Here is a 24,217-nt window from a genome sequence, read left to right on the forward strand (position 1 = left end):
CTTACTACCCTACGGGGTCGACATTCTCTTGTTTCTCTTTTTCTTTGGTCATCTTGGACATGGTTTTCTTGAATGTGTGTTTGGAAATTCTTGGATATATAGTCGAGGTACAGCAGTCGAATCAGATATAGGTTTAATGACAATCGCTTGAAGAATCTAAGTTTATATCGGAATCACATTGATGTAGTTTCGTGTGTAGACTCGAATAACGTATAGCGAGCCTGCCTAACACGGGCTTGTCAATATGCGTGGTTTATATTAATCAGATCAGACTGGGCCTGATATGACAGTGAAGACGTCTAGAAGTCGGTGAACTCCTTGTCGACCTCCTCGTAGTGATCGAAGAAGCCCTTGAACAGCTTCACACCGAGACCGGGGTCCAAGCTACCGGTAGTGGCACGAATGCTGTGCATGCTCAGCTGGGGAATACCGCAGTCAATAGCTCTCATGCCAATCTGGGCACTGGTCATAGGCCCGATGGTGCCACCACTGCGAGAGTCATTGCGAATCTGGAAAACTTGGAGGGTAGATCCGCACTTCTCGGCAACACGCTTCATGATGGCCTCGCTGACACTGTCGGTGGTCATGTGTCCGTTCGAGTCAGCAGACACAGCAACACCGACGTTGAGGCGAGGTGCGTGGTTCTCCAGGTAGACATTGAGGAAGTTGGGGTTCACGGCGTGAATGACATCCGAGGAAACCAAGAAACTGTTAGCCACGGTCTGGGAGAGGAGGTTAGGGCCATAGTTGTCCTTAGCAAAGGCCTCGGTGATGCGCTCGATGACGCTACTCATGAAGTTTGACCGAGCTCCTTGGCGGAGTAGACTGCCGATCTCTTCGTCATCGAACATGCCAACCATCTTGATAGCCCCAGTTGAAGTGCTATCCGAAGAAGCAATGAGCGCCTCCTGGGCAGCATAACAGCAAAGCTTGTCATCAATGCGGCCGGCGAAGATCATTTCCTTCTCTAGACCACCGAGCTGAGCAGGCTGAGTATCAAACAATTCCAATTCCCAGTTGAGAATAGTGCTGTAGTCCGTGATACCAAGCTCCTTGGAAATAATCTTCACAAGCTTCTCAGGCTGGGTCGAGGTAAATGTGCCAAACTTGACATCACTTGACTCGGCCTTCTTTGAGTGCTCAAACAAGTCAGAGTTGTCAATACCAATGACAGGCACCATCTGGGTCTCTGGGTTAAATGGTCCGTTCGCAACAGACCCAAAGTGAGGAGCTAGGGTAGGCACACGGGCAATTGGCCAGTCAAGCTTCACCAACTTTGTCTCGACCTTGCCAGACTCCGGGTCACGGACGAGCACACGACCACCGATGCCAAGATCACGGTCCCACCAGGTAGGACCGAGACCACCGGCATACGGGGCCACACCGAGCTGCTCGAAGCCCGCCTTGTTGGGCAGCTTGGACACAGGCTTCAGCTTGGCGGTCAGGGCATCCACGTGGCCAGCAACGATGGCCACACCGTTACCACTCTGATATTCTGATCCAACGTTGAAAGCTATCAATGAGCTTCCATTGCGGGAGGTATAGAACTTGCCACCCCGCTTCAGCTCCGATGTCCACACCGCACGTTCGGAGAGGTACTTGTAGCCGTGCTGCTCGAGCTGGCTGGTGAAGGATTTCACGGCGTGGAAGATAGTGGGGTTAGATGACATGAACTCGCAGTAGGGTTTAGAGTAGTCCTCGGGGCGCACAGGCTCATCGGTTCGCTGAGGGGCTGGCTGAGCTCGGACTGGCTGAGCTGGAACTGTCTGGGCTGCAGGAACCTGGTACAGGCACGGATTTGGCAACTGGGCGGACATTTGTGAGGCCCAGGGCATATCGAGGCCTTGAGATGAAGCGTACTTTCGGGTCATGGTGTGGTAGAAAAAGGTGAAGATGAAGGGGAGTTGGAGAGAGAGAGAGATCGTGGGGGGAAAGGCGGAGTCCGGAGGCTGGGCTGCCCCTTGCTTATCAAGTCCGAGTGATAACGGATGCAGCTGGAGATCTCCAGGGCAGCCTATAACGAAGCTGGAATCAGCTTTTTTTGAGCTGTTTTACTGGTGGAAATTTGTAAACAGTACTGGTGACTAGCGGTTGATCTTATCCTTTCGTGTGATCAACATTTACAAGCGCTATGACGCCATGTGCCTACAGATGGTGATGCCTGGTATCCCAGGCACCAAGGCACCAATATAAGAAACCAATTGCAGGTTGAACAGACCTGAACCGACTCAGACAAACTCGAGCAAACTTGGTTTCCCAAGAAATGAGCCATGAGGTCTCAGTCAAAGCAAACTGAGCACATTTGAGCTGGCTTGTGATTGGCCGTTGAGCCCCCCGATTAGGAAGGCTGCTTAGTTCCTTCGGGAGACCTGCAGACAGGAGTCGCTGGGTCACTCACCTTGGAAAGCTTCTCTCTGGGGGATATGGTATTACGGCCTATAGGCACGAAAGGCATTGGGACTTTGATAACATCTCCGGATGTATTCATGCAGAGCGGTCTCCTGGTTCGGGATCTGAGCCTTAAAACCCCCACAGGGACTTACTCATTCAAAGCGGCCTGGGTGCATGCCATGAGTACTATAGATAGATGAATTATTATATCGCGTTCTTGTTTCAGAATAAACGCTTCTGCTGCTGTCTTCTAGTAAATTACATTAGCTGGATGCCCCGTTAGTTTCTTGTCCGAGGTAGAGTTTATTGTTTTGACTTTTAAGCCTCATGTTCTCCACTCCCAGGGCGGGTCAACTACATCTGCTTTACATCCATATTCGTCTTCTCATGACTTCATCCATCTACCACACGTTTCATCCACTGGGCTTATCGGATTCGTCACTCAGCTGCAATGGTTTGAGTGCCCGCGCTGCGCTTCACACTTCCAAGCTGTCTGATACTTCAGGACTACCATCATGGAGAGAGCATCCAGCAAACGCGAGTCACTGACTATGGAAACTCCGCCGACTTCTAGCTATGCCTCCACGCAGAGCCCTGAGCTCGTTGTTACGCTTCCTTTTCGTTTCCGCCAGAAATCCAGCGAGAGACCTACACCCACCGAGGAATCTGCACCCATTGAGAAGGCTACAAATGTCGAGAAATCTACATCAAGCGAGAGATCTGAAAATCTTGCAAGCCAGACATACAATACCAGCTTCAGTGCGGCTCTGAGCTCGATGGACGATGGTGAAACAGCATCAGCTCTGCCCCCAGCGTCTTTAGCTGATTTCCTGCCTCTGGAAGATACTCCTCCTCCACTGAACAGCCGAGAGTGTCAGACCGACGGAGGCCATTGAAGCAGCATCAGCGCTACGTCCAGTAAGTATCTCCTACTGGCTCGACATCTTCAACGGACACTGTCAGACCAACGAAGGATCGCAAAGCTGTTGCGATATCCCTATCAGCTCGATACAGGAATTTGGCCCTGGCTGTCAATACCTAGCAGTTTTTGCTCCCCAGTACAAGTCCCTGGTATCCTTTGCGAGGCTCTTCGGGGTTTACTAGTCGCGGAATGACTTGACCCGCCCTACACATGCATAGACGATTTTGAGACAACAGTAAATAGGAGTTCACGAATAGTAAGATTACAAGAATGATTATTCAAACTGTATGTTATAAACCACTGACATGAGACATTTTGAACTCGACACTGAGGGCGTACAATAATTCGCCGCCTCATCAACCCAAAGTTGGGTGTTTCGGCTTGGTTACTAGTTGTACCGGCTCGTCATGACAGAGGTACTTTGCATAAGATTAAGGTAGACTTACAATACTCTAGGTCAAGACTGCCCCAAACGCAATGACCCTTGCTTAATTATTGAACCTCTGCACTCGAGCTTGAATGAATTGTGCGTCAGACTAACGTAGCACGCATCATAGGCAGAAGCACGAAAAAGATCACCGGGGGCAGTGGATCTCAGTCTGCGATCGCCACCATTCCAAGCCAAGCACGGTAGCCAGAACAAGCAAGGACCCAATCGCGGCGACTCAATTCCCCTCTGCACGTCACGGCAATAATAAGCCGGAATTGCAACCCCATCGGGCGAAGTCTACGAAAGATCCGTTCTTCGGCTCTGGCTCGGGTTGGCGGGCGTCACTGATTGATAAGAGTTTGCCTATGTGGAGACCCCAGCCCGCTGAGCAGAATACAGGACTGGCCAATCAGGACTTGATCATTCGAGCAGAAGGGAACGAGTGCCCGTTTAAACAACTCCGAACATGGATCGGGTGTCGCTTGCATTGCCCAAAGAAGCAACATTTTACGTTAGTGCAATCAGATAAGATCAGGCCCCGAGAGCGGTGCTAGGGCATTCGGAATTCGAGTCCTACGGCGATCTATACCCCTTCACCGCTGCACTGATTCTCCGGGAAAAGTTATTTTGCGCATTGGCACTCCCTGATTGGCTCAATCGCCGTTTTTGCTAGGTAATGGCTGCGTGGGGCGTATGTAGGGGGTTCTTTGCCTTATGCCCATCCATGGTCAATGGATTGACGAGATACTCCACTGCTGCTGGAATATTCGCTTCCGGGTCGTGTGTTGACTGTTGAGTCATAGACGGGCGAGCTGTATAGAGAGCCGTTGCGATAGAGAGATCAGTCTAGGCTAGGGGTTGTCTCGAGTTCAAGTCTGATTGACCAGCCCAGGAAGTAAGCTCCCCGTAATAAGCCAACAAACGCAATTAGCGAGGAAAATCAGCATAAAGAATGTCAGAGCTCCGCGTCAGCCCACCAACGCTTTCTCGGAACTAACTCCACTACTCGGATCAGATAAAAAATTCTGCTGCAAAGGTGTAAGGTCCACAGAAGTAGACAGCCGAGTCTCGTGTCCGAAACCGGCATCATGTGAGCACATAATCTAATCTGATCATCACTTTTCTCCCGGCTTTCCCCCCCGGCTTTGACCTCTTTCTCTTCTTTCTAGTTTATACCCACCTTGGCCTTTGTTTTTCTCATTACTGCAGGGCTGTAGTACTCTTTTTTTCTACCCCTCCACTGGTCCCTCTCGCTTGTCGGCTCGCATGAGCGCACTTCCGCTCTTCCGACCGAAAAACGGCTCGTGCGTGCGCCCGAACACTTCCGAATCTTGAGCTTCCAACTGACCCCAAACATAGCATTTGATCGATTCGGTGTCAAGATGGCCACTTCTGGTGTGTCTTACGCCCCGGCTCCAGCTGGAGTCCCCTCGCTGGCTCTTGCACCGGCGCCTGCACTGGCCGCCAAGAGTTCTGTCGCCCCATCGCCCGGTCCTGGTACACCCGGCTCTATTACCTCGAAAGAATGGGTAATTCCACCACGCCCCAAGCCCGGCCGCAAGCCGGCTACGGATACGCCCCCAACCAAACGCAAGGCACAGAACAGGGCTGCTCAGCGAGCTTTCCGTGAGCGCCGTGCTGCCCGCGTCAGCGAACTGGAGGAGCAGATGAAGGATATTGAAGATGGCCACGACATGCAAGTGGCACAACTCAACCAGCAGATTGGCAACCTCTCCAATGAGGTTGACCAGGTTCGTGAGGAGATGGGCTGGTGGCGCGACAGATGTCACGCTCTAGAGAAAGAGGTTTCTATCGAGCGCAGTGCAAAGGAAGCTCTAGTCAAGGAGTTCCGTTCGTCTCTTTCAGATCCCAACAGCCGATCTGCTCCTATCCCAGACTCTGTGCCTTTGCCACCTCGGAATCGCCCTACTACCCGAAGCTCCCGCATGGAAGATGTCGTTCCTACTAGCAGTGCCGACCGGAACAAGGAAGATGGACAGATGAACGTTCCCCTTGGCTGTAACAACTGCTCCAACGCTCACTGCCAGTGCATCGAAGATGCATTTGCCATGCCTATCGACACTCATGAGTCTTCCCGCTCTAGACACCCACCTCATGGTGTTGGCAGCCCTACTCGCAACCTTGGTGAACCCGATATCAAGCCTGACCCCGAGGAGATGGAGATCGACTTTACCGCCCAATTCTCCGGCGTCCCAGCACAATCCCACGACAACGACGTCTCCTCACCCCCCGTTGACCCCTGTGGTTTCTGCCAGGATGGAACTCCCTGTATTTGCGCGGAGATGGCCGCCCAGGAACACCAACGTGGCCGCCGCAACTCCTTCGAGAACAACCGCCTCGCCCCGATCCAATCTATCTCCCAATTCACACCACCCCCGTCGGAGGGCGATGTCCGCTCAGAAGTCGTCCTTCCACCAATCAGCCAAGCGACTGCATCCAACCCCTGCGCCAACGGGCCGGGTACCTGCGCCCAATGTCTTGCCGACCCTCGAAGCACCCTTTTTTGCAAGACGCTGGCAGCCTCCCGGTCAGCGAGCGGAACTCCATCGGGAGGAGGCTGCTGCGGCGGAGGTGGAAAGGACGGCGGATGCTGCATGTCAAGAAATGCCCCCGCCACCACGACCTCCGCGCGTAACAACACCGCCATGCCTCCGCAACCTCCCGCACCCAAGCCCGCTCCTCCCTCCGAGTTAACACTCAGCTGTGCTGACGCTTTCACCACCCTCTCACGCCACCCGAACTTCTCCCGCGCCAGCGACGAGATCTCTTCCTGGCTGCCGAAGCTTCACACCCTCCCTAACCCTCGTGACCTTGCTCTCGCCGAGGCCCGTGGTAGTCGAGCGGCTATGGAAGTCGAAGCTGCAAGCGTCATGGGCGTGCTGCGCTACTTCGACCGACGCTTCGCTGAAAAATAAGAAAACAAACAAACATGTTCCTTCTGTGAATCCATTGCGGCCGGGGTTTCATCTCCTCTTGTTTCATGTTTTTGTTTTTGTTATTTGCCCGTCCCTCAGAGGACGACTTTGATACCCATACCCCCGGCCGCACTATGTACAATCATTCGGGCTTGTCTGTTCTATTCTGTTCTCGGGGAAGAGCCGGGTCACAGGCTCTTCGTCGGAGAACAGAATCCATTCTCCGTTCTCTCATCTCAAAAAGCACATGTTCCTTCATCTTCATCTTCTTCTCATTTGATCTCGCCGCTCCCTACAATACACCAGTAGAGTTGGCGCGGGCATCTGAATGCTGACCGCTATGAACATGGTCATTATTCTTTTCTTATGTTTGTTTTGGCATTCTCCAATCTTCTCTTCTAGACGGATGGATCTTTTGCGGCGTTTTTCTCGTTTGAGATTTTATGTATACAACGTGGCTTTTATGAATGGAATGATATGCTATACAGTACTTTTCTTCAATATTCTTCTGTGGTAGGCAATGACACACCGTCGAGCACTGTGTGATAAAATAGGAGCCACTCCTACAATCTTCACCTACCGTTTTAAACAACTACATCCCGAGGGCCTTGAAAATGATCAGATTAGAGGGGAAACAAGATGGACCAGAGTAAGGCAAACACAATGCATGGAACAATACACTCGCTTCGAGGGTTTCATGTGCAAAACATTGAACACACCATCAGTAGGACCGTAAAATTGACACCCTGAAAAAAAGGAAATTGGGAAGTAATTACAATAGTATTTTTAGGATGAAATACAAAAACATATATAATACATATATTCTATAATTTGCATAAGATTCAATACCATATAATAGATTAGCTACCAAACAAGCGGAGAACCAGACCGTATCTCGTTACATAGCTATGTGGTAGGGAGTTTGAGGGGAGTTTATACACGGGCTGCGGAGAGCATTAAAAAAAGAACGAGGCAAAACAAGACGCCGATCGCCTCTGTCCCCTGGATTCCATTCCCGGGGTATAAGATGTAAACAGAGGGAGGAGGATAGAGAGGAGAGTGCGAGAACGAAGATGCACAAGCACAGGCAAAAGATGAGAACTGCTTTCGGGATCAATCTCGGGCTTTAGAAGTGGATGTTAGATCAGTGAAAATCAAGGACGTGAGAAAACCGGTGTTGTCTCTCGGTGGATGAATAAATTGAAAAGGTGGCTGGGTTTTGCTTCAAATTGAAGGCCCGTTTTTCGATTAGAAGCGTCCACCGCTGGATCGGCCGTGGCCGCCTCTTGTCGTCACTTCGTCTTCTGGGCCACCCGCTACTCCGCCGAGTAGACTGGCACCCCAGATACCGGCGATACCCCACATACCAATGCGCCAACCACGGTACAGACCTTGGATACCCTGGCCTTGCTTGCGCTTCTTGAGCTGTTCCTGGGAGGATGGTTGACCGAGGAGGGTTTGGGCCCGCTCCGTATCGGATGGTGTGGAGCTAACGCCCTCTTCATAAACGACGTGCCACATTGTGCCAATGATTCCGCGGTAGGTGCGCGGGGTTGGGACAATGGTTTCAACGTCGGAAGCATCAATAGATGCCGCGCGGATGCTACCACCGGACGACTTCTGGCGCAGGCTCAAGGAGGTGTATGTGGCAATCTGGGCGCGACGGAGCACAGTCTCAAGCGGGAACCGTACGGCAAGCTCGAGGCCGGAGCCAAGGAATGCGCACAAGTTCCATGTGTTAGGGTTAAGGAGAGGGTCGATAGAAAGGTAAGATTTGAGGAAGAGTGGGGTCGAGGTCATGATGAAGTTGGGGAGACTTGAGTGCAAGACTGTGATAGGCACAAGATGTGAGGGGATTGTACTGTTGGGAGTGGGGAGCTGGCGGATAGCTCGCACGAGGGACCGCGGGCCATGTGTGGCTGGCGTGAGCATCAAGAATGTGCGAGCGGTGTCGATAGGAGCTAGAATGAGGGCGGAAAGTGACGATGAAATAAATGATAGAATCAACGTCATCAGGGGAGAAGATGCGGTCAAAATGTCGGCTGTCATCGACGAGGAAATGTCATCCTCGGGAAGACCGACAATTGCCGACAAAAGGCTGCGAATGAATGTGTTCAAGGTCGGTAGAAGAAGGGAGTACATGAAAGTAGCGTTGGAGGCCTTCCAGGGGGAGGAGGGGCCACTGGAGGACCATAGTTGGGAGAGAACTTCGGTCAGGGAGTTCGAGTTCTTGAGAGACAACGCATATGCAGGCTTTGCCGCAGACTCTGGTCGTATGTAACCACTGCGGTCGGTAATATGTTGTCTTGACTTGCGAGACCGGGGTGTACTCGGCGTCGGTGTCGGAGGAGCTGCTGAGGTGAAGTAACTGCTCTCGTCATCTGATGATTCAGACTCCTATACGCAAAATTGTCAGTGATCCGATGTGGTATATAACGCAGAGTTATATCTGCTGTCCAAAATTTCACTCTTACCGAGTCGTAAGAGCTACCGCTAGCTCCCGGTGTCGACTTCCGATCCCATTGCTCATCGGCGGCGTCGGGCACGACATACACCTGCAAGATGGTTTTGGCGACATCAAACGGCTGGGCAGTCAGGACCTTAGTGTAGCGCACTAGGGCCCGGTTCAAGTTATCGCGAACCCAGTCGGATACCGATGGCGAGGCTTCCAAATAGTCGGCATAGTCAAGGTCCGGGATGAGGTCGCGCGCCGTGCTCCCGAAAACCTGGGCCGATGACGGCGAAGTCACTTCGGGCGGAGCATTTGAAGCTGGCGACAGGCCCGACGGGGGGATATAATAAGGCCGCAAGGGATTGATCCCTTCACGAGTCGTCATGTTGATGGGTTCGGGGATAAAGATGTCGGGGAAAGGAAGTCGGGAAGTGGAATGTCCGCAGCTTTGTCAGTCTTTTTTTTCCCTCCGCGGCCATTGGACGATCACTCCCAACTCTCCCCGGATCCTCTTTTTTCTCTTCCCCTCTGCATCTGCTCGTTCATTTCTCTCAAAATGGCTTTCTGGCGTCAAGTCGGCCAGCAATTGTGCCGTGTGCCAAAGACTGCCACCTCCGACATCTGTTTGACTCAATCGCGGAGATACCTGAGTTCCTCAACGAGGACTATCGGAACCACAACACAGCCTCGGTCAACTTTGCCCGCACCCCGGACCCTACAATCGTCATGGAAAGGATATAGTGCAGCCTGTCGCTCTTTCTCTGTGACCGCACAAGCTGCGCATGGCCATGTCACGCCGCCGAAGCCCGGTGAAGAGTATGTTCACCGGCCCGCGCTCTCCATGCGCTTTGTCCCTGCGGCATGCTGATACATTTCCAGGATCAACATCACATTCATCGATAAGGATGGCAGTGAGATCAAACTTCAGGTTGCCGAAGGCGACAACTTACTAGACATCGCCCAGGCCAATGATCTCGAGATGGAGGGTATGTTGGACCAACAATATTCCTTATATGCACCATTACTAACTCAACGCTTTCAACAGGTGCCTGCGGTGGATCTTGTGCTTGCTCAACCTGCCATGTAATTGTGGAGGACCCCGACATGTTTGACCAAATGGAGGAGCCGTCGGATGACGAGAACGACATGCTGGATCTGGCATTCGGCCTGACTGAGACATCCCGACTGGGCTGCCAGGTGATCATGACCAAGGATATGGAGGGTTTGGTCGTGCGACTGCCGACTATGACACGAAACCTACAAGCAAGCGACTTCGAGTCGAAATAAATACGGGGAGAGGTTCGGAAGACACTAGGATCTTGAACGAATTCACTTCAGATCGGCATCAAGCCAAGAGGCTTTAGTCCAATTGGACTATGTATTCTACTATTTAACTCACACATCATGCACAATTGCGCTATATCGCAAAATGGAACATCTCCTGTACTATGTTGAAAGAACAAGTCTCCACAAGAGCAATTGTATTACAATGTAAAGAAAAATATACACAAAAACCATCACAACGCCAGAAACATGCCATGGGTAATCGTAGGTCCAACTTTTACGCCTCCTCGATATTCAAAGGCTTTCCCTTCTTTCCGTTGATCAACTCAAGGAATCCTTGTTTGCTGACCTCGTTAGAAGCCTTCTCACGCTCTCCCATACCAATTGTGCCCTTCTTGCGCTCATCCTTGGCTGCTTCCTCACCCCGGACTTGAGCCGCGCGCACAGCGTTGAATAGCTTGACAACACCACGCTGGGCCATCTTGCGCACACGCTTCTCCTCCTCGGTGACCTGACCAGTCACTCCTCGCTTGATACCCATCACATCACGGATACGACCACGGTCCATTTCTTCCTTCTTGTCGGCGCGCATCTTAGCCCGCGCGGCTTTGTCGAGCTTCTCGTTCGCTGCCTCGCTGGATAGCTTTGCGGCATACTGACTTCTTGAAAGAACGGGATCAGCCCGTGCGGATGTGGGAAGTTTTGTTGCCAGAATCTTGGAGATGGAGGTTGAGAATGCGGTAGGGTCGTTGCGCTTGGGGACGGATCGGCCACGGTTGGCGCCTGTGGCGGCGGGGTGGTCTTCGTCCGATCCAGAGGCATTGTTCTCTTCGTCGTCATCTTCAAGATCTTCGAGATCTTCGTCGTCTAGTTCAATCTCCTCATCGTCGGTGATGTCTGATTCTTCCTCTGATTTTTTCGGCGTGGGTGCTGAGCTTGTCTTCTTCTTCTTCGCAGGAGGCTCAGGTGTGGCCTTCTTGTTCACTGAAACACCACCATCGTCTTCGGCATCCGAGTCTTCAAGATTGACGGCGGCGAAGTTCTCATTGTCGCTCTCCTCCTCGGAGCTGCTGTGGTAATCACGCTGCTTGCGGAATTTCTTGGTGCGACCGGTCTTGCCCTTGAGGCCATCAAGGACCTTGCGCTTCTTAGAATAACTAGGAGCCATTGCAACAAAATTATGTAGAATGGTGAAAGTGAAAAGAAAGTCACCGCGTTGATCCAAAAGATGCAGTATCAACTTTTTTTGGGGGCGGTGAAAGTCGTCTGCTCTCCGATTGGCCCCTCCACATTGCCTCTCTGGTCTTTCGTGCTTCACCCTCACCCCTCCACTGCTCTATTGTTTTTCTCTTTGAATCTTCTTCACATACACATTCAATATGGTTCTTCAAGATCTAGGGCGGCGTATTAACGCCGCCGTCAATGACATGACGAGGTCGAATAACCTTGATGAAAAAGTACGTCTTGTTCAACATGACATGTCGTATGTCCACCTTGCTAATCCAATGCTAGGCCTTCGATGATATGATCAAGGAAATTTGCGCCGCTCTTCTCTCCGCAGATGTCAACGTCCGTCTCGTGGGCACCCTCCGCAAGTCGATTAAAGCCAGCGTCAACTTCGCCTCCCTTCCGGCCGCAGTCAACAAGAAGCGATTGATCCAGAAGACCGTCTTCGATGAGCTGGTCAAGCTGGTTGACCCCCATGCAGACTCTTTCCGTCCCAAGAAGGGCCGCTCAAACGTGATCATGTTTGTTGGGTTGCAGGGTGCGGGTAAGACGACGACATGTACAAAGCTCGCCCGTCACTATCAGACACGTGGATTCAAGACAGCGTTGGTTTGCGCGGATACCTTCCGTGCTGGTGCCTTCGATCAGCTGAAGCAGAACGCCACCAAGGCAAAGATTCCATACTACGGTAGTCTGACACAGACGGATCCTGCCGTTGTGGCCGCCGAGGGTGTGGCTAAGTTCAAGAAGGAGCGATTCGATATCATTATTGTCGATACTAGTGGTCGTCACCGTCAGGAGGAGGAGCTCTTTACCGAAATGACCCAGATTCAGACCGCTGTTACACCAGATCAGACCATTCTCGTGCTGGATAGCACAATCGGTCAATCTGCTGAGGCTCAATCCGCTGCCTTCAAGGCCACGGCAGACTTTGGTGCTATTATCATTACTAAGACCGACGGTCATGCCGCTGGTGGTGGTGCTATTTCTGCTGTCGCCGCAACCAACACTCCCATTATCTTCCTGGGTACTGGTGAGCACATGATGGACCTGGAGAGATTTGAGCCCCGTGCCTTCGTTCAGAAGCTACTCGGCATGGGAGATGTTGCTGGACTTGTTGAGCACGTCCAAGCTATCACCAAGGATTCTGCCGGCGCCAAGGAAACATACAAGCACATTGCAGAGGGTATCTACACACTTCGTGACTTCCGCGAGAACATCACATCTATCATGAAGATGGGCCCCTTGTCTAAACTGTCCGGCATGATCCCAGGTCTGTCAAACATGACCCAGGGTCTGGATGACGAGGACGGTTCGTTGAAGCTGCGCCGCATGATCTACATCTTTGACAGCATGACAGCAGCCGAGCTGGACGGCGATGGCAAGAACTTCGTCGAGCAGCCCAGCCGTATGGTCCGTATTGCCCATGGCAGTGGTACCACAGTCCGCGAGGTCGAGGATGTCCTCTCCCAGCACCGCATGATGGCTGGTATGGCCAAGCGTGTTGGCGGCCAGAAGAAGCAGATGCAGCGTGCACAGAACATGATGAAGGGCGGAAACAAGGACCAGCAGATGGCCGCTATGCAGAAGCGCATGGCTTCCATGGGTGGTGCCGGCGGTATGGGCGGTATGGGTGGTATGGGTGGTATGCCCGGCATGCCCGACATGGCCAAGATGATGCAGATGATGGGCGGTGGACAGGGTGGTGGTGGCATGCCAAACCTTGGCGGCATGGATCTGCAGAGCATGATGAGCCAAATGAGTGGGTTGATGGGCGGTATGGGTGGTGGTGGTGGTGGTGGTGGTGGCGGCGGCGGACGTGGCAGAGGAGGGCGTTAAGATCGGGGCTGAGGGTCTATCATCTGTTCTCTTGCTTTTCATATGGAATCGCTGGCTCATCTACTTAGCATCTGGGCTGGTGTTTGGCGTTTCCTTTTAACGTTATCTGTAATTTTGTACATGAGTCAAAGTCTGATATTGAACGCTAACTTTACCATATATACCATCCCAAACAAGGGGGTTTTGTTTTATGTTGTTAATTCAGAAGTATAGTAAAGACTACCTTAATTTAAACGTTCATATTGTATCTTAGAGACCTATAATCTTTTGAACCGGCCAAGACCAAGAAAGATGGAAATATATCAGTCTAACCAAAAATATGACTCTGATAGGGCTTCAAGTCTGCTGAACTCGGTCTGCAAAATCATGAAAGAACCCCATTCCCATCTCAACAAAGGACTTGGCAACCTCAGGGATCCTCCCAACAGAACCTCCAACAACATGTCCCCAATGCTCTTCAACTCGATCCTCAACAACACGACCAGGAGGCAATCTCAAAGCCCTTTCATGATCCGAAAAGGAAGCTAGAGCACGACCATCCTGATCCGGATCCAACGGCAAAAAGAGGCGATACTTCCAAACAACAACACCATCAACATAAAGCGAATAAGTAAGAACAGAACTGCGCACCGGCACCGGTGCCGTAGAGTCAGGTTCCAGATCTTCCACTTCTTCCGCAATATCAACAAGTCCGAATTTACTGTTTCCCTCTGGTACATACTTCACTGCCACATCCTCGAAGTCTGTTTGGCGGTATGTGCGGATGGGGAGGTAGAACATGCTCAACGGGCCGACGCTGAATTCGTGTACGCCCATCCCCGGCGTGTTAGGTTGAAGGCTGGATGCGGGGAGATTGAGTGCCGGGTCAGGGAATCGAGTTGCTGCGAATTCGTGCCGATCTCCACTGAGCAGGACTATCCGGACGTTGAGTGTGCGCTCAGCTTGCCACATTGCTTCGAAGACTTTGTTTCGTTCGTTTATGAATCCGCCCCATGTATCTGCTGTTCCTACGTGCCAGTTCTTTGTGAAGGGGACGCTAGAGGAGATGATTTTCCAGTGTGTTCCTGCTGGCTCTGGAGTTGAGATATAAGTTAAGAGGGATTGGAGCTGGGCGTAGCCGAGGATTGTGGAGTTTTCGTGGGATGGTTCTGTCCGGTATGTTCTTGTGTCCAGCATGAAGAATGAGGCTGGGCCGTGGATGAAGGCGAAGTAGGTTACGTTGTCTGAGGGTGCGAACGGCGATTTTGGGACTGGTGGGTTGGCTTTTACGTGGTAATGGATAAAAGGATCCGCGGCCGCTGGGTATGGGGCTGTTCTGTTACCCTTAGCCCAATCGTTTTGGATTTCGTGGTCGTCTAGTGTATGGATCCAGGGTAGGTCGATGGCTCGGTCTTCTGGTGGGCCGCTCTTCCATGATGGTGATGAGTATATCCGTCTATACTCGCTGCGGTAATGGGACATGGATAATCCAAAGCGTATAGGTACATCGATGTAGATGAAATCGCCTAGGAATAGCATGAACGATGGGCGAAGTAGGGTTGGCAATTTGGCCAGAGCTTCGGTCATTTGCTCGATGCCTGGGACTCGTAATGGATGTCGGAGTAAGCTGTAGGGGAAGTTTGGTTTGATGCAGCTTGATGTTACGAATGACAGCCGACTTGATTCTGGAGATCCAGGTCTTGGTGCTGTGAGGAATGTCCCAGACCGGTTGTTGGACAGCGCATATCGGTAATGTGTTGATGGCTTCAAATCTTTCAAGGTCACTGCAGCAGTGAAGTCTGTGCTCTCATCCAATGTGTAAACAATGCCTTCTTCGGCCCATGTTCCAAGGCTTTGAGAGGTGATATCTTGATATGAGACCACCATTGGCAATTGAGCCAAGTCTGGCTCTCGAAAGACCAAGTTGGCCGTGGTTGGAGAGACATATCCAATCCGTGCAAATGTAGCATTTGTAGTAGGGTAAAGCACAAAGCCACGGATCAGAAAATCAAGAGTCAACAATGCCAAGCCAACGTTAATTAATGCAGTCGTCCACGTCCATAGCGGGGAACTGGCAGATGGCACCCCTGTCAGCAACGTCCTCAGCGCGGAATCAGCGGGTTTGATTGAATGAGATGCTGGCTTGCTCTCTGTAACAACAAAGTTAAAAAAAAATGTTCCATTGCAAGAGAGGTGTGTGTAGACTCACTAGTTGGGCGATCACGCCCTTTTTCTCTCCGAGGCTCATTAGATTGTTCATCCTTCATTAAAGAGAACAGCGACGACAGATACACTGCTAGTGAAGTAAAAACGAGCGGACCAAACGGAGGACCAGGGATCTATTCACTGTCAGTTCGTATCCATTGAGTAGTCAAGGAATCCATACCCATCTCAGAAAGATCAAGGCCCCAAGTCGAATGGCCGTTGAACTAATGGCAGCTACACTGTGGAGGTAAGCCATTGAAACCAATTGCAAGGTAGTTACTGGGTCATTCTAGTTGAGTAGTTGAGTAGGTATATAAGAGTATCAGAGATAATGAAGTCAAGGAAGTTGTGATGACGTCGACCAGAGGCTCGAATAACACAAAACGTCCGTGCGCAGTGTAAACATTTATGCAGTCAAACACCAAAACATTATGATGCTATGCTTTATATTCACCGTCTCTGGTTCATCATGTCTTGAAACAAACTATTGAGTGTGCTGGCCATCGGCCCAGCCAACAGCTGACGAGCAGCCATAACGACGTCCTTCATACCCATGCTCAATGTCATCTGAGCAGCCCACAGCCACGGCTTCTGCTGGTCACCAGGCAAAGCATTGTAATATTCCCACCCCATAACGCCACCAAAATTGGGAAACTGCTCGATCAACGTAGCCAAGACCGGTCCAATCTTTTCCTGCGACACATAACCCTGCGATCCATTGCCCGGGTTTGTTAACAGGCCATAAACGAGTCGTCGCGGAGACCAGCCCTGAGCGACCATAGCAGCATACATGCGTGAATCTTCGGCGGGGCCCCAGCCATTGTAGAACTGAGTGTTGTACCAACTGATCTTCGAGGCACGAGCCTGCTCGAGTTCACGGTAGTCGAAGCCTGACAGGTTGCCAATGCCCAAGAGAGCTGCGGCGACAGGCGCCATGGTGATGATGAATTCATCGCCCATGTCGGCTTTGAGGCGGTCAATGAGCCGGATGATGCCTTGTAGAGACATGCTTTCTTCTACATCGAGATCAATCCCGTCCAAGCCATGACGGCGGATCACATCCCGGAAAGGAGTGTAGAAAGTCTCGAATTGGTCTTGGCTTCCGTCGAGTCGTGTGAAGGAGCCCGGTGCGGCACCTCCTAGCATGCCCATGATTTTGACGCCTCGCTGCTGGAGGAGGGGCACCTCGGCCCACAGGGGGTCGAATTTGGGGTTTGCGGGCGGATCATCGTTGAGAGTGATATTCTCTGGATGATCATTCAGGTGGAATGCAGCGATAATAACATGCGAGATGCCCGTGTTGTTCTCGAGGAGTGGGAGCATGGACACATATTGGCTCCCACTAGGGATCAGTGTTTGGTGGTACAAGATCACCCGCGGGCGCTCGCCGACGCCGCCTTGAATAGGTGGCATTCTGAATGTCGCAAGGGTGAAATATAGTCTAAATATTGCAGATACGCGCTGGGAGTTGAAGATGCGGATGTGGGGATAACAAGTCCTTAAATCTCAGGCGCCTATTTAGATCCCCCGGGCCATAATACGGCACTAAATATATCACCCGATCAATATCACTGCAACATCAAAGTCATAGGTCGCAACACCTGCGCTCGATAAACCCAAATCGGCATCTTAATCCTGAGTGAAGGAAGTCATGGGGAAATCGCCTCACTTCGTCTTCCACTCATGAACCTCTTCGCCCCCCCTGGGTATGGACCACCGTAAACAAGAATATTCTTTGTCCACAACGAAGCCTATTTTCTTTTCTTAGAAATCCTAACATAATGGTAGATGATTCAGTCTTTCTCAAATTATGCGTGCTGTAAAAAGTGTTTCAAATTCCTTTTCCTAAGTTGGGTCAAAGGTCAATTTCTGCTTTTACATATCTCTATGGATTATTTGGGGTGCATACTTGTGTGGCATCTTTTGTTGAGGCCAAATCCGCCAAGGAAAGATGCTATATTTAATGTCTTCATGAAAGGAATTGACGTAATTATCTAAACCAGCTGGTGTATACCCTGGGCAGCCTAGGGCTTAAAGTGGCATGATTGAATTGATAAGTAACATATCAAAAAGAAAATAGGCTAATATCCATGGCCAATTGTACAAGAATATCACCTCAAAATTGGTCAGGTAGATGTGCGTGGGCGTACTACTGCCAAGTTTATACAGGAAATCAATTTTGTAATCTGCCCTTCAGTTGCTGGCATGTTACCTAAAGCAATTTCGAAGAAAACGAACTTAATATATCATGTTGATCAACTGATAAAATCCAGAACGATATAGGCACAATTCCATATAGTATGCGGATGGGGCGAATGAGTACATAGCCCTTCTTCTCAAGGCTCGTGAGAACAGAATGAACACCACTGAGGCAGCAAAAAGATCGCCTATGGTACTAGAAAACCGCCTGTATGATAAAACCATGGCTTCAACACCCAGTACAAAGCCTTTGGGTATGACATCAAACACTGGACCAGTGCTCCAGCAAGTTATGTCGAGCGGCAGCCACCTTGCTATCCTGGGCAGGCAAATGTCTCCCATGGTGGTTACTTCAAAGCATGAACAAATAATATGTCTCCCATATGAAGAACCTTTAATAGATCAGTAGATATCGCCTCAGCTGACGATTCGATGAGGCGACGGAGGCGACTATGAGCCTTTCATGGACTACATATACTGTATGGGTTATTAGGTCATTCATTGACCACCAACATATCTCAAAATTGCAAACTCTTATACTTGAACACCATTAAATATCATCATGGCCTTGGTCGGATTTTCGCATCTGTCACGTCCATTCACTCGACTGGCTCCGACGGTACGACCAGTGGGTATTGGACTGAGTAGGCGAAGTATTGCCACTGCAGCACCGTCTCATGCACATCCAAACCCCGGAAACTTTGCAAATCGGTCGCACGACGAGCTTTCGGCAATGGGTCAAAAGGGTGGAAAGAAAGGCGGCAAAGCCCGAGGCGTGGGTGGTTTTCATGATATGGATAGAGAGAAGCAGGTATGCAATTCAATCTCAGCAAACAATTTTTGGGCTAACTATTCTCTTGTAAAAAATAGCATGCCATTGCCTCAAAAGGTGGCCGTGCCGAAAGAAAAGCAGCTATCGAGCGGGATGAGATTGAGCATCAAGAGGGTATGGAGAGTAAACGACGCAGTCAGTCGCAGGACCCCTCGGTAGTCCCCCCAGGATTTGAAGAATGGAAAACATGTGCGTAATTATGCATGAATACAAATTCAATTGCAGGCAGCGATGCATAGGCAAATGTATGCAGATGTAAAAAGGCCCCGCTTGGCCCAAACGGGCACGTAAACATTGCGGCCTGAGGCGTTAACGCACCCATTCACGATGCTCTTCATTCTTTCTCTTGAACATCCCCCGCAATTGTTATTGTTATCTTTTTTTGCTTAGACGTTGCGTCTGCCTCTATTACCGTAGCTACGCGGACTGTATCTAGCCTCTGGTTTTCCCCCCATCGCGCTCTTTGCGCTCCCTTTTGCGCTCGTTGCGCATCCCGAAACGCGACAATGGCCAACACGGGCTATACCTCGCCTTTCCCAACCTCCCATGACACCATTGGGCAATCTACACTAGTGACTCCCCTGTTCATGCCTTCTTCCCCTCCGCAAAACCTGTCCAGCCCTCCGGACTCCCCGCTCCCCGCCGAAACTCCCACGACCGAGCGCGTCGTAGCGAAAGAGAACGACCATTCAGACAACGAACTACAAAATGTTTCCCGCCCCGTGACTCCCGAAAGTCCAACTGGCTCAGATCTCGATGCGCGACTCGCCGATTACACCTTGGATTTTAGCAACTTCCCCAGTGGCCACTTTGCTCTGGAGGGAAACGAGGAAACCTTGCCCCCTTTCCATAAAGACATTGAAGATAAACTATCTGATGTTGGGGGCCCGGAAGACTTCACCGCAAACTTGGAGAAATATTTAATGGGCGATCTGGACGGAGAGATCCACGACGATGAGGACGCTGAAGTACAGTACGGATCATTGCGACGGTCATTCCGGAAATCCAAACAACCTGCGATTGAAGAAGAGGCGGATTCGGCTGAATACAGTGAATTCGAGCCACCAGTGGACATGTCGACCCCCTCGCATTTGTTGCACAGAACAAGCGCACTTCCCAAAGACTCGACGCATCTTGAGGATATCGAAGAGTACCCTGACGACGACGAATTCCAGCGCCAAGACCAGCCCTCTCCTTCCGCCCGCAAGTCGTCCATTTCGTCAAGTAATGGTGCGAATGATCGCGAGGATTTGCGCCGCCGAATTGAACAGTTGGAACAGACCGTGAGAGAACGAGACAATCAATTGCAACAGAATCGCACCCGTGTACTTGAGGCTGTTTCAGCCGGCGAGCAGATCCGTCACTTACAGACGGAGTTGCAGCACAAGGCTGCTCTTCTGGACGAGGTCCATGCCAAGGGAAGCGACGAGGCGATGCTCCGTGAGCAGATCCGGTCACTGCAAAAGCAGAACGAGGAACGTGAAAAAATGTTGCACCAGTCTAATATGGGCGGAGCAGATCTCAATTCTCTTCTGGAACAAATTCGAGAGATGCAACAACAGCTTCAAAATCGTGATTCGCAGAGTTCCCTGGATACTGAGCGGTTGGAGACAATTGCCCACCTGCGTCAACAGCTTACCATGTCCCAAGAGCAATCGAAAGCGCGAGATGCTACTCTCGATGAGACATTCGCCAAACTCAAGGAAGTCACTCGGGACAGAGATGCCCAGTTGCAGGAGAAGAACTTGGAGATTGATCAACTCCAGGCTCAGATTGATGATTTCGGGTTAGAAAATGAGAAGCTCGAGACGCAGCTGGAGCGCGCCCACAATGACTACCAAGTCCTGGAGGAACGCTTTATCACTTTGGAAGACAGAAATCGGCCACTAGAAGAGAAGAACACCTCGCTAGAGGCGGATCTTACTCGCGTCCAGTCTCAGATCGAGGCCCAAGAAAGTGCCCTGAAAGCTGCAGCTGCAGATTTGCCTATCACTGGGCACAGCACGTACAGCGAGATTCTCGACTTAATCAAGGATCTGGGGCATGGAGATGTGGACCCCGTGGATGGTGCATTCTCATCATTGTCACAGCCAAAGGACAAGCTTACCGAGGTCCAAACTGTCCAGGAATCACAACAATCACAACAAGAGGGAATTGTAAAACTCCAGCAGGAGGTTTCAAGACTCCAACAGGAACTGCAGGAGACACACGCTGCGCAAAAAGCCGCAGATGCCGAAACAGACCGTCTCCGTGCTCAATCTACCGAGACCCAGTCTCTCATCAAGACCATTGAGACAGAAAACCGCCGACTCTCCAACAGGGTAGAGGAGCTTACAACGGCTCTCAACAAATCCCAACACGATCTGACCCAGACAAAGGAAGGTCACGCCGAAGCCCTAGAGACAATTACCCGTCTACAAGAAGACAAGCTAGCCGAACCACCCAGCCCGCCCCCAGTCCCAGAAACAAAACAAGTCGACACAGCCGCTATGGAAGCAAACTACCAAAGCCAACTGCGCAGCCTCCAAACAGCGCACTCAACCGCAGTATCAACGCTCCGTGCCTCACACGCCGAATCAATGCGCAAAATCCGCAACCTCCTCACATCAGCCGAACAACGCGAAGCAGACCTCCGCACCGAGCTAGAAAGCCTCCGCTCAACAACCACAAACCAAGAAACACACCTCCGCAAAGCCTTTAAAACAGAACTCAAGCGTCTAGAAGCCGTCATCGCCGCCAAGGACGAAACGTCCGCTGCAGTTGACCAGCGTATCGCACTATCAGTCGACAAGCGCGAACGCGAATGGGAACGGCGTGTCGACCTCCTCCTCAAGGAACGGGATCGCATGGCCAAGGCTCTTATGATGAGCTGGGGTGAAAAGGAACTAGGTCGCGGACCCGGACCTCTTGCAGAGGGGAAGGAGAACCGCCGGAAAGATGGCGAGGGCAAGAGTGGACAGGCTTACCGATACAAGTATGTCCAGAAGCACAAGTCTAGAAGTGGAGAGGCTAAGGCTTAGTCCTCATCATGCCTTGTATTGTCTTGTTTTGATATCCGTGGTGTGCTCTACTGAGACTTGATGTACGATTTTGCGTGTGGCTCTGTATTGTATTGCATTGTGTTATTGGTTCTTTCAGCGGCGTTGGGTTGGTTATCAGTTCGTTCCTGGCATGGGCTCTGGGTGTATGTATGTGACTTTTGCTCTTTCTCTGATGCCCGTTTGGGAAAACTGTATGTTGCTTCGAGCTTCAATTAATTGATTCTTGTACTAAACACTACATGCTCTATGCGTCTTGTTAATTTTGACTGTGGTACTGTCGCCTGCAGAAAGGATCGCCCTCAAGATTGCAGAGGCAATTAAAACACTTTCTGATTCTGTGCTAAAGGGAAAACCAAAATCGAAGTTGTGCATAGCTTTTCAGTAGATGTTGAAAATGCATACTATATTCCATAGATTCTACGAGGCACATGAACATCATCCACGATTTCTGCAGCCCTATTTGTGCCGGTATTTTGGTTGTCGTCACAGTTCCTCATGTTATCAAACAGCGGAAATCAATGCTGAACGCTGAGGAAGTGAGCAACTAATAGACAATTACATAGACAATTCCAACAATAGGCTTTCATTAACAATTTTCCACTATTCAAACTGCTAATTTTTGACTGTTGGAACCGTCTATGTTTTCTAGTTATCTAGGTGACGGTAAAACTGCCGCCTCGGGTAAGCCACCGCGACCGAGTAGCAGGAGGCGACGGTTTCCGCGGCCTAATCTTGCTCAACATTTCTTCTTTCCTATATCATGCCTGATTTCCGACATCCGAGAGATATGAAAAAATGCTTGGATCCATACGATTCCCGGGTTATCCAGCTGAATGTACAACGCTTAGGGCAGGACTCCGACAACAACTCTTCCTGGACTACTCTACTAGGCCAATCCACAGACAGTGGAAATGATGCTCCGGCATTTCCTGCGAGTCAAATGACATGTGCTTTACACCCTACTCTGTCCGGAGATAACCGGTTCTCCTGATCTTTAGATAGATTACGACTGAAGTGAGTCTTTCAAGTTCCACGAAAGCTCGATCTAGGCATTCAATCTGATCTGACATTGTACTATTTAGGTACATCAACGGTGAGGATGTTGTATCCGGTGAAAAGCAATTTCGTGCAAGTTCTGCTATAATATACTGCAATTTTCCGCACCTTTATCCAACTGCCAGCAACAGCGAAATATCTTCAAAACTCGACGTGTTATGGGGAGCATATGACGCGATTACCACTCTTTTGCAAACTCATTTCCGTTATTGCAAAGACATCATGCTTGTACTTTGGACCGATCCCGCTATTAGCCTATCGAGGCGCGAGGCAGAACAGGAGAACGATGCTATGCTAGCCCGGCTTGAGAAAGTACTTATCCGAGCGGATGAACTCTATCGCACACTTGCTCAACAGGGATGTGAGTTTTCGATTTTTCCATCTCCGGCCGCATTCGAATTGTGCCTAGATCAAGCAAAGGAATCAGGTGGGGTTCTCGAAGAGGGTGACTGGGATCATAACCGGGGTGCTGAATCCCGCGTCTGGCGTAGTATTGAGCCACAACTAGGCTATTGGATTCGAACAAGCTTCTTTGATATGTTTGAAAGGAGGAATATGGAATTTGTGTGAAACGAGATTCAGGGCATGTGAGCGCCAAGGCGCTTACTATGAGCCCAGGCAAAATAGGGAACGAGACTTTTCATGTCTCTTTAAGCAACGGAAAATTCATAAATCTGAAGATGATCTTAGTACAATAAACTCTTTGATGCCAAATTTCAATTCTTGAAGACAAGATCAAGATGAAAGTAGCTCCGCAGAGCTGTAGCGATGCTAGCTGTTTGTAGGCAGAGCAGATGTTCACGAGGGCGCTGAAATCCTTTGAAAAAGCCCTAGGACCACATCATTCTTTCACTCATGATATTGTCAATGATCTCGGTCTTGTATGCATGAGCAAGGCAAGCTAGAGGATGCGGAAGTCATGTTTAGTCGGGTGCGAGTTGGGAATGAGAAATCGTTTTGGAGTCGGATGACCATTCCCTCATCTTCGTCGTCAGAAATCTCGGGGACCTCCAAGAAGAGGCAAAGGAATGAAATAGCAGCGCTAGTATCCCGTACTGAGCTGTAATCTTCTCTGTTTTTGATACTCGTGATCCAAGGTCTCGCAATCTGAGGCCCTAAGAATATCAGTTCAAGTCGAATTATTGAGAAGGCAAAGTATTCTCTTGCCTTCTCCAATTTTGCTGTTGAGTACTGTACGGAGCCTGCGTCTAGATTACCGTGAATATTGCTATCGACTTTCTCTCCATGTCTCAATAATCCACAATCAGCTATACCACTCCGCGAACGGTCGAAGCAGCTGAATGGAAAAGCAATCAGATAGAATGACAAAAGCTAGCTAGAAGTGGGACAGGGGCGGACTTTTGAAAAGGCATAGCGTATGTCGAAAGAGTATTGGACAAAGAAGCTCTATCTGCAAGTAATAG

At 50.4% G+C, this 24,217-nt stretch overlaps 12 protein-coding genes across 12 annotated transcripts; 7 read left to right on the forward strand and 5 right to left on the reverse strand.

Annotated features, from left to right (window-relative positions):
• Positions 1-299: 299 nt before the first annotated feature.
• N7508_002243 (M18 family aminopeptidase) lies at positions 300-1,871 on the reverse strand (the record flags this gene model as incomplete). Its single annotated transcript, XM_058460309.1, has 1 exon — positions 300-1,871. One exon carries the CDS (start codon positions 1,869-1,871, stop codon positions 300-302), a length of 1,572 nt encoding a protein of 523 aa, XP_058323841.1.
• A 1,035-nt stretch (positions 1,872-2,906) lies between these two features.
• N7508_002244 (uncharacterized protein) lies at positions 2,907-3,287 on the forward strand (the record flags this gene model as incomplete). Its single annotated transcript, XM_058460310.1, has 1 exon — positions 2,907-3,287. One exon carries the CDS (start codon positions 2,907-2,909, stop codon positions 3,285-3,287), a length of 381 nt encoding a protein of 126 aa, XP_058323842.1.
• Positions 3,288-5,125: 1,838 nt separating this feature from the next.
• On the forward strand, positions 5,126-6,679 carry hapX (bZIP transcription factor HapX; the record flags this gene model as incomplete). The annotated part of the gene is made up of 1 exon (XM_058460311.1): positions 5,126-6,679. The coding sequence occupies one exon, from the start codon at positions 5,126-5,128 to the stop codon at positions 6,677-6,679; it is 1,554 nt and encodes a 517-aa protein (XP_058323843.1).
• A 1,248-nt stretch (positions 6,680-7,927) lies between these two features.
• Positions 7,928-9,516, reverse strand: N7508_002246 (mitofusin complex protein UGO1; the record flags this gene model as incomplete). The annotated part of the gene is made up of 2 exons (XM_058460312.1): positions 7,928-9,076; positions 9,154-9,516. 2 exons carry the CDS (start codon positions 9,514-9,516, stop codon positions 7,928-7,930), a joined length of 1,512 nt encoding a protein of 503 aa, XP_058323844.1.
• Positions 9,517-9,687: 171 nt separating this feature from the next.
• Positions 9,688-10,418, forward strand: N7508_002247 (ferredoxin family 2Fe-2S iron-sulfur cluster binding protein; the record flags this gene model as incomplete). Its single annotated transcript, XM_058460313.1, has 3 exons — positions 9,688-9,947; positions 10,011-10,117; positions 10,177-10,418. The coding sequence occupies 3 exons, from the start codon at positions 9,688-9,690 to the stop codon at positions 10,416-10,418; spliced, it is 609 nt and encodes a 202-aa protein (XP_058323845.1).
• A 274-nt stretch (positions 10,419-10,692) lies between these two features.
• On the reverse strand, positions 10,693-11,583 carry N7508_002248 (rRNA-processing protein RRP15; the record flags this gene model as incomplete). Its single annotated transcript, XM_058460314.1, has 1 exon — positions 10,693-11,583. The coding sequence occupies one exon, from the start codon at positions 11,581-11,583 to the stop codon at positions 10,693-10,695; it is 891 nt and encodes a 296-aa protein (XP_058323846.1).
• Positions 11,584-11,794: 211 nt separating this feature from the next.
• Positions 11,795-13,481, forward strand: N7508_002249 (RNA-binding signal recognition particle subunit SRP54; the record flags this gene model as incomplete). Its single annotated transcript, XM_058460315.1, has 2 exons — positions 11,795-11,872; positions 11,928-13,481. 2 exons carry the CDS (start codon positions 11,795-11,797, stop codon positions 13,479-13,481), a joined length of 1,632 nt encoding a protein of 543 aa, XP_058323847.1.
• Positions 13,482-13,817: 336 nt separating this feature from the next.
• Positions 13,818-15,921, reverse strand: N7508_002250 (alkaline phosphatase family protein; the record flags this gene model as incomplete). Its single annotated transcript, XM_058460316.1, has 3 exons — positions 13,818-15,610; positions 15,670-15,799; positions 15,847-15,921. The coding sequence occupies 3 exons, from the start codon at positions 15,919-15,921 to the stop codon at positions 13,818-13,820; spliced, it is 1,998 nt and encodes a 665-aa protein (XP_058323848.1).
• Positions 15,922-16,115: 194 nt separating this feature from the next.
• Positions 16,116-17,078, reverse strand: N7508_002251 (putative class III chitinase; the record flags this gene model as incomplete). The annotated part of the gene is made up of 1 exon (XM_058460317.1): positions 16,116-17,078. One exon carries the CDS (start codon positions 17,076-17,078, stop codon positions 16,116-16,118), a length of 963 nt encoding a protein of 320 aa, XP_058323849.1.
• Positions 17,079-18,426: 1,348 nt separating this feature from the next.
• N7508_002252 (uncharacterized protein) lies at positions 18,427-18,893 on the forward strand (the record flags this gene model as incomplete). The annotated part of the gene is made up of 2 exons (XM_058460318.1): positions 18,427-18,675; positions 18,735-18,893. The coding sequence occupies 2 exons, from the start codon at positions 18,427-18,429 to the stop codon at positions 18,891-18,893; spliced, it is 408 nt and encodes a 135-aa protein (XP_058323850.1).
• A 309-nt stretch (positions 18,894-19,202) lies between these two features.
• N7508_002253 (putative spindle pole body associated protein SnaD) lies at positions 19,203-21,716 on the forward strand (the record flags this gene model as incomplete). The annotated part of the gene is made up of 1 exon (XM_058460319.1): positions 19,203-21,716. The coding sequence occupies one exon, from the start codon at positions 19,203-19,205 to the stop codon at positions 21,714-21,716; it is 2,514 nt and encodes an 837-aa protein (XP_058323851.1).
• A 1,299-nt stretch (positions 21,717-23,015) lies between these two features.
• Positions 23,016-23,363, forward strand: N7508_002254 (uncharacterized protein; the record flags this gene model as incomplete). Its single annotated transcript, XM_058460320.1, has 2 exons — positions 23,016-23,154; positions 23,203-23,363. 2 exons carry the CDS (start codon positions 23,016-23,018, stop codon positions 23,361-23,363), a joined length of 300 nt encoding a protein of 99 aa, XP_058323852.1.
• Positions 23,364-24,217: the final 854 nt, after the last annotated feature.

Source organism: Penicillium antarcticum, assembly GCF_028974205.1.
Source record: "Penicillium antarcticum strain IBT 31339 chromosome Unknown utg000002l_segment0_segment0, whole genome shotgun sequence".
Lineage (NCBI taxonomy): Eukaryota > Fungi > Ascomycota > Eurotiomycetes > Eurotiales > Aspergillaceae > Penicillium > Penicillium antarcticum.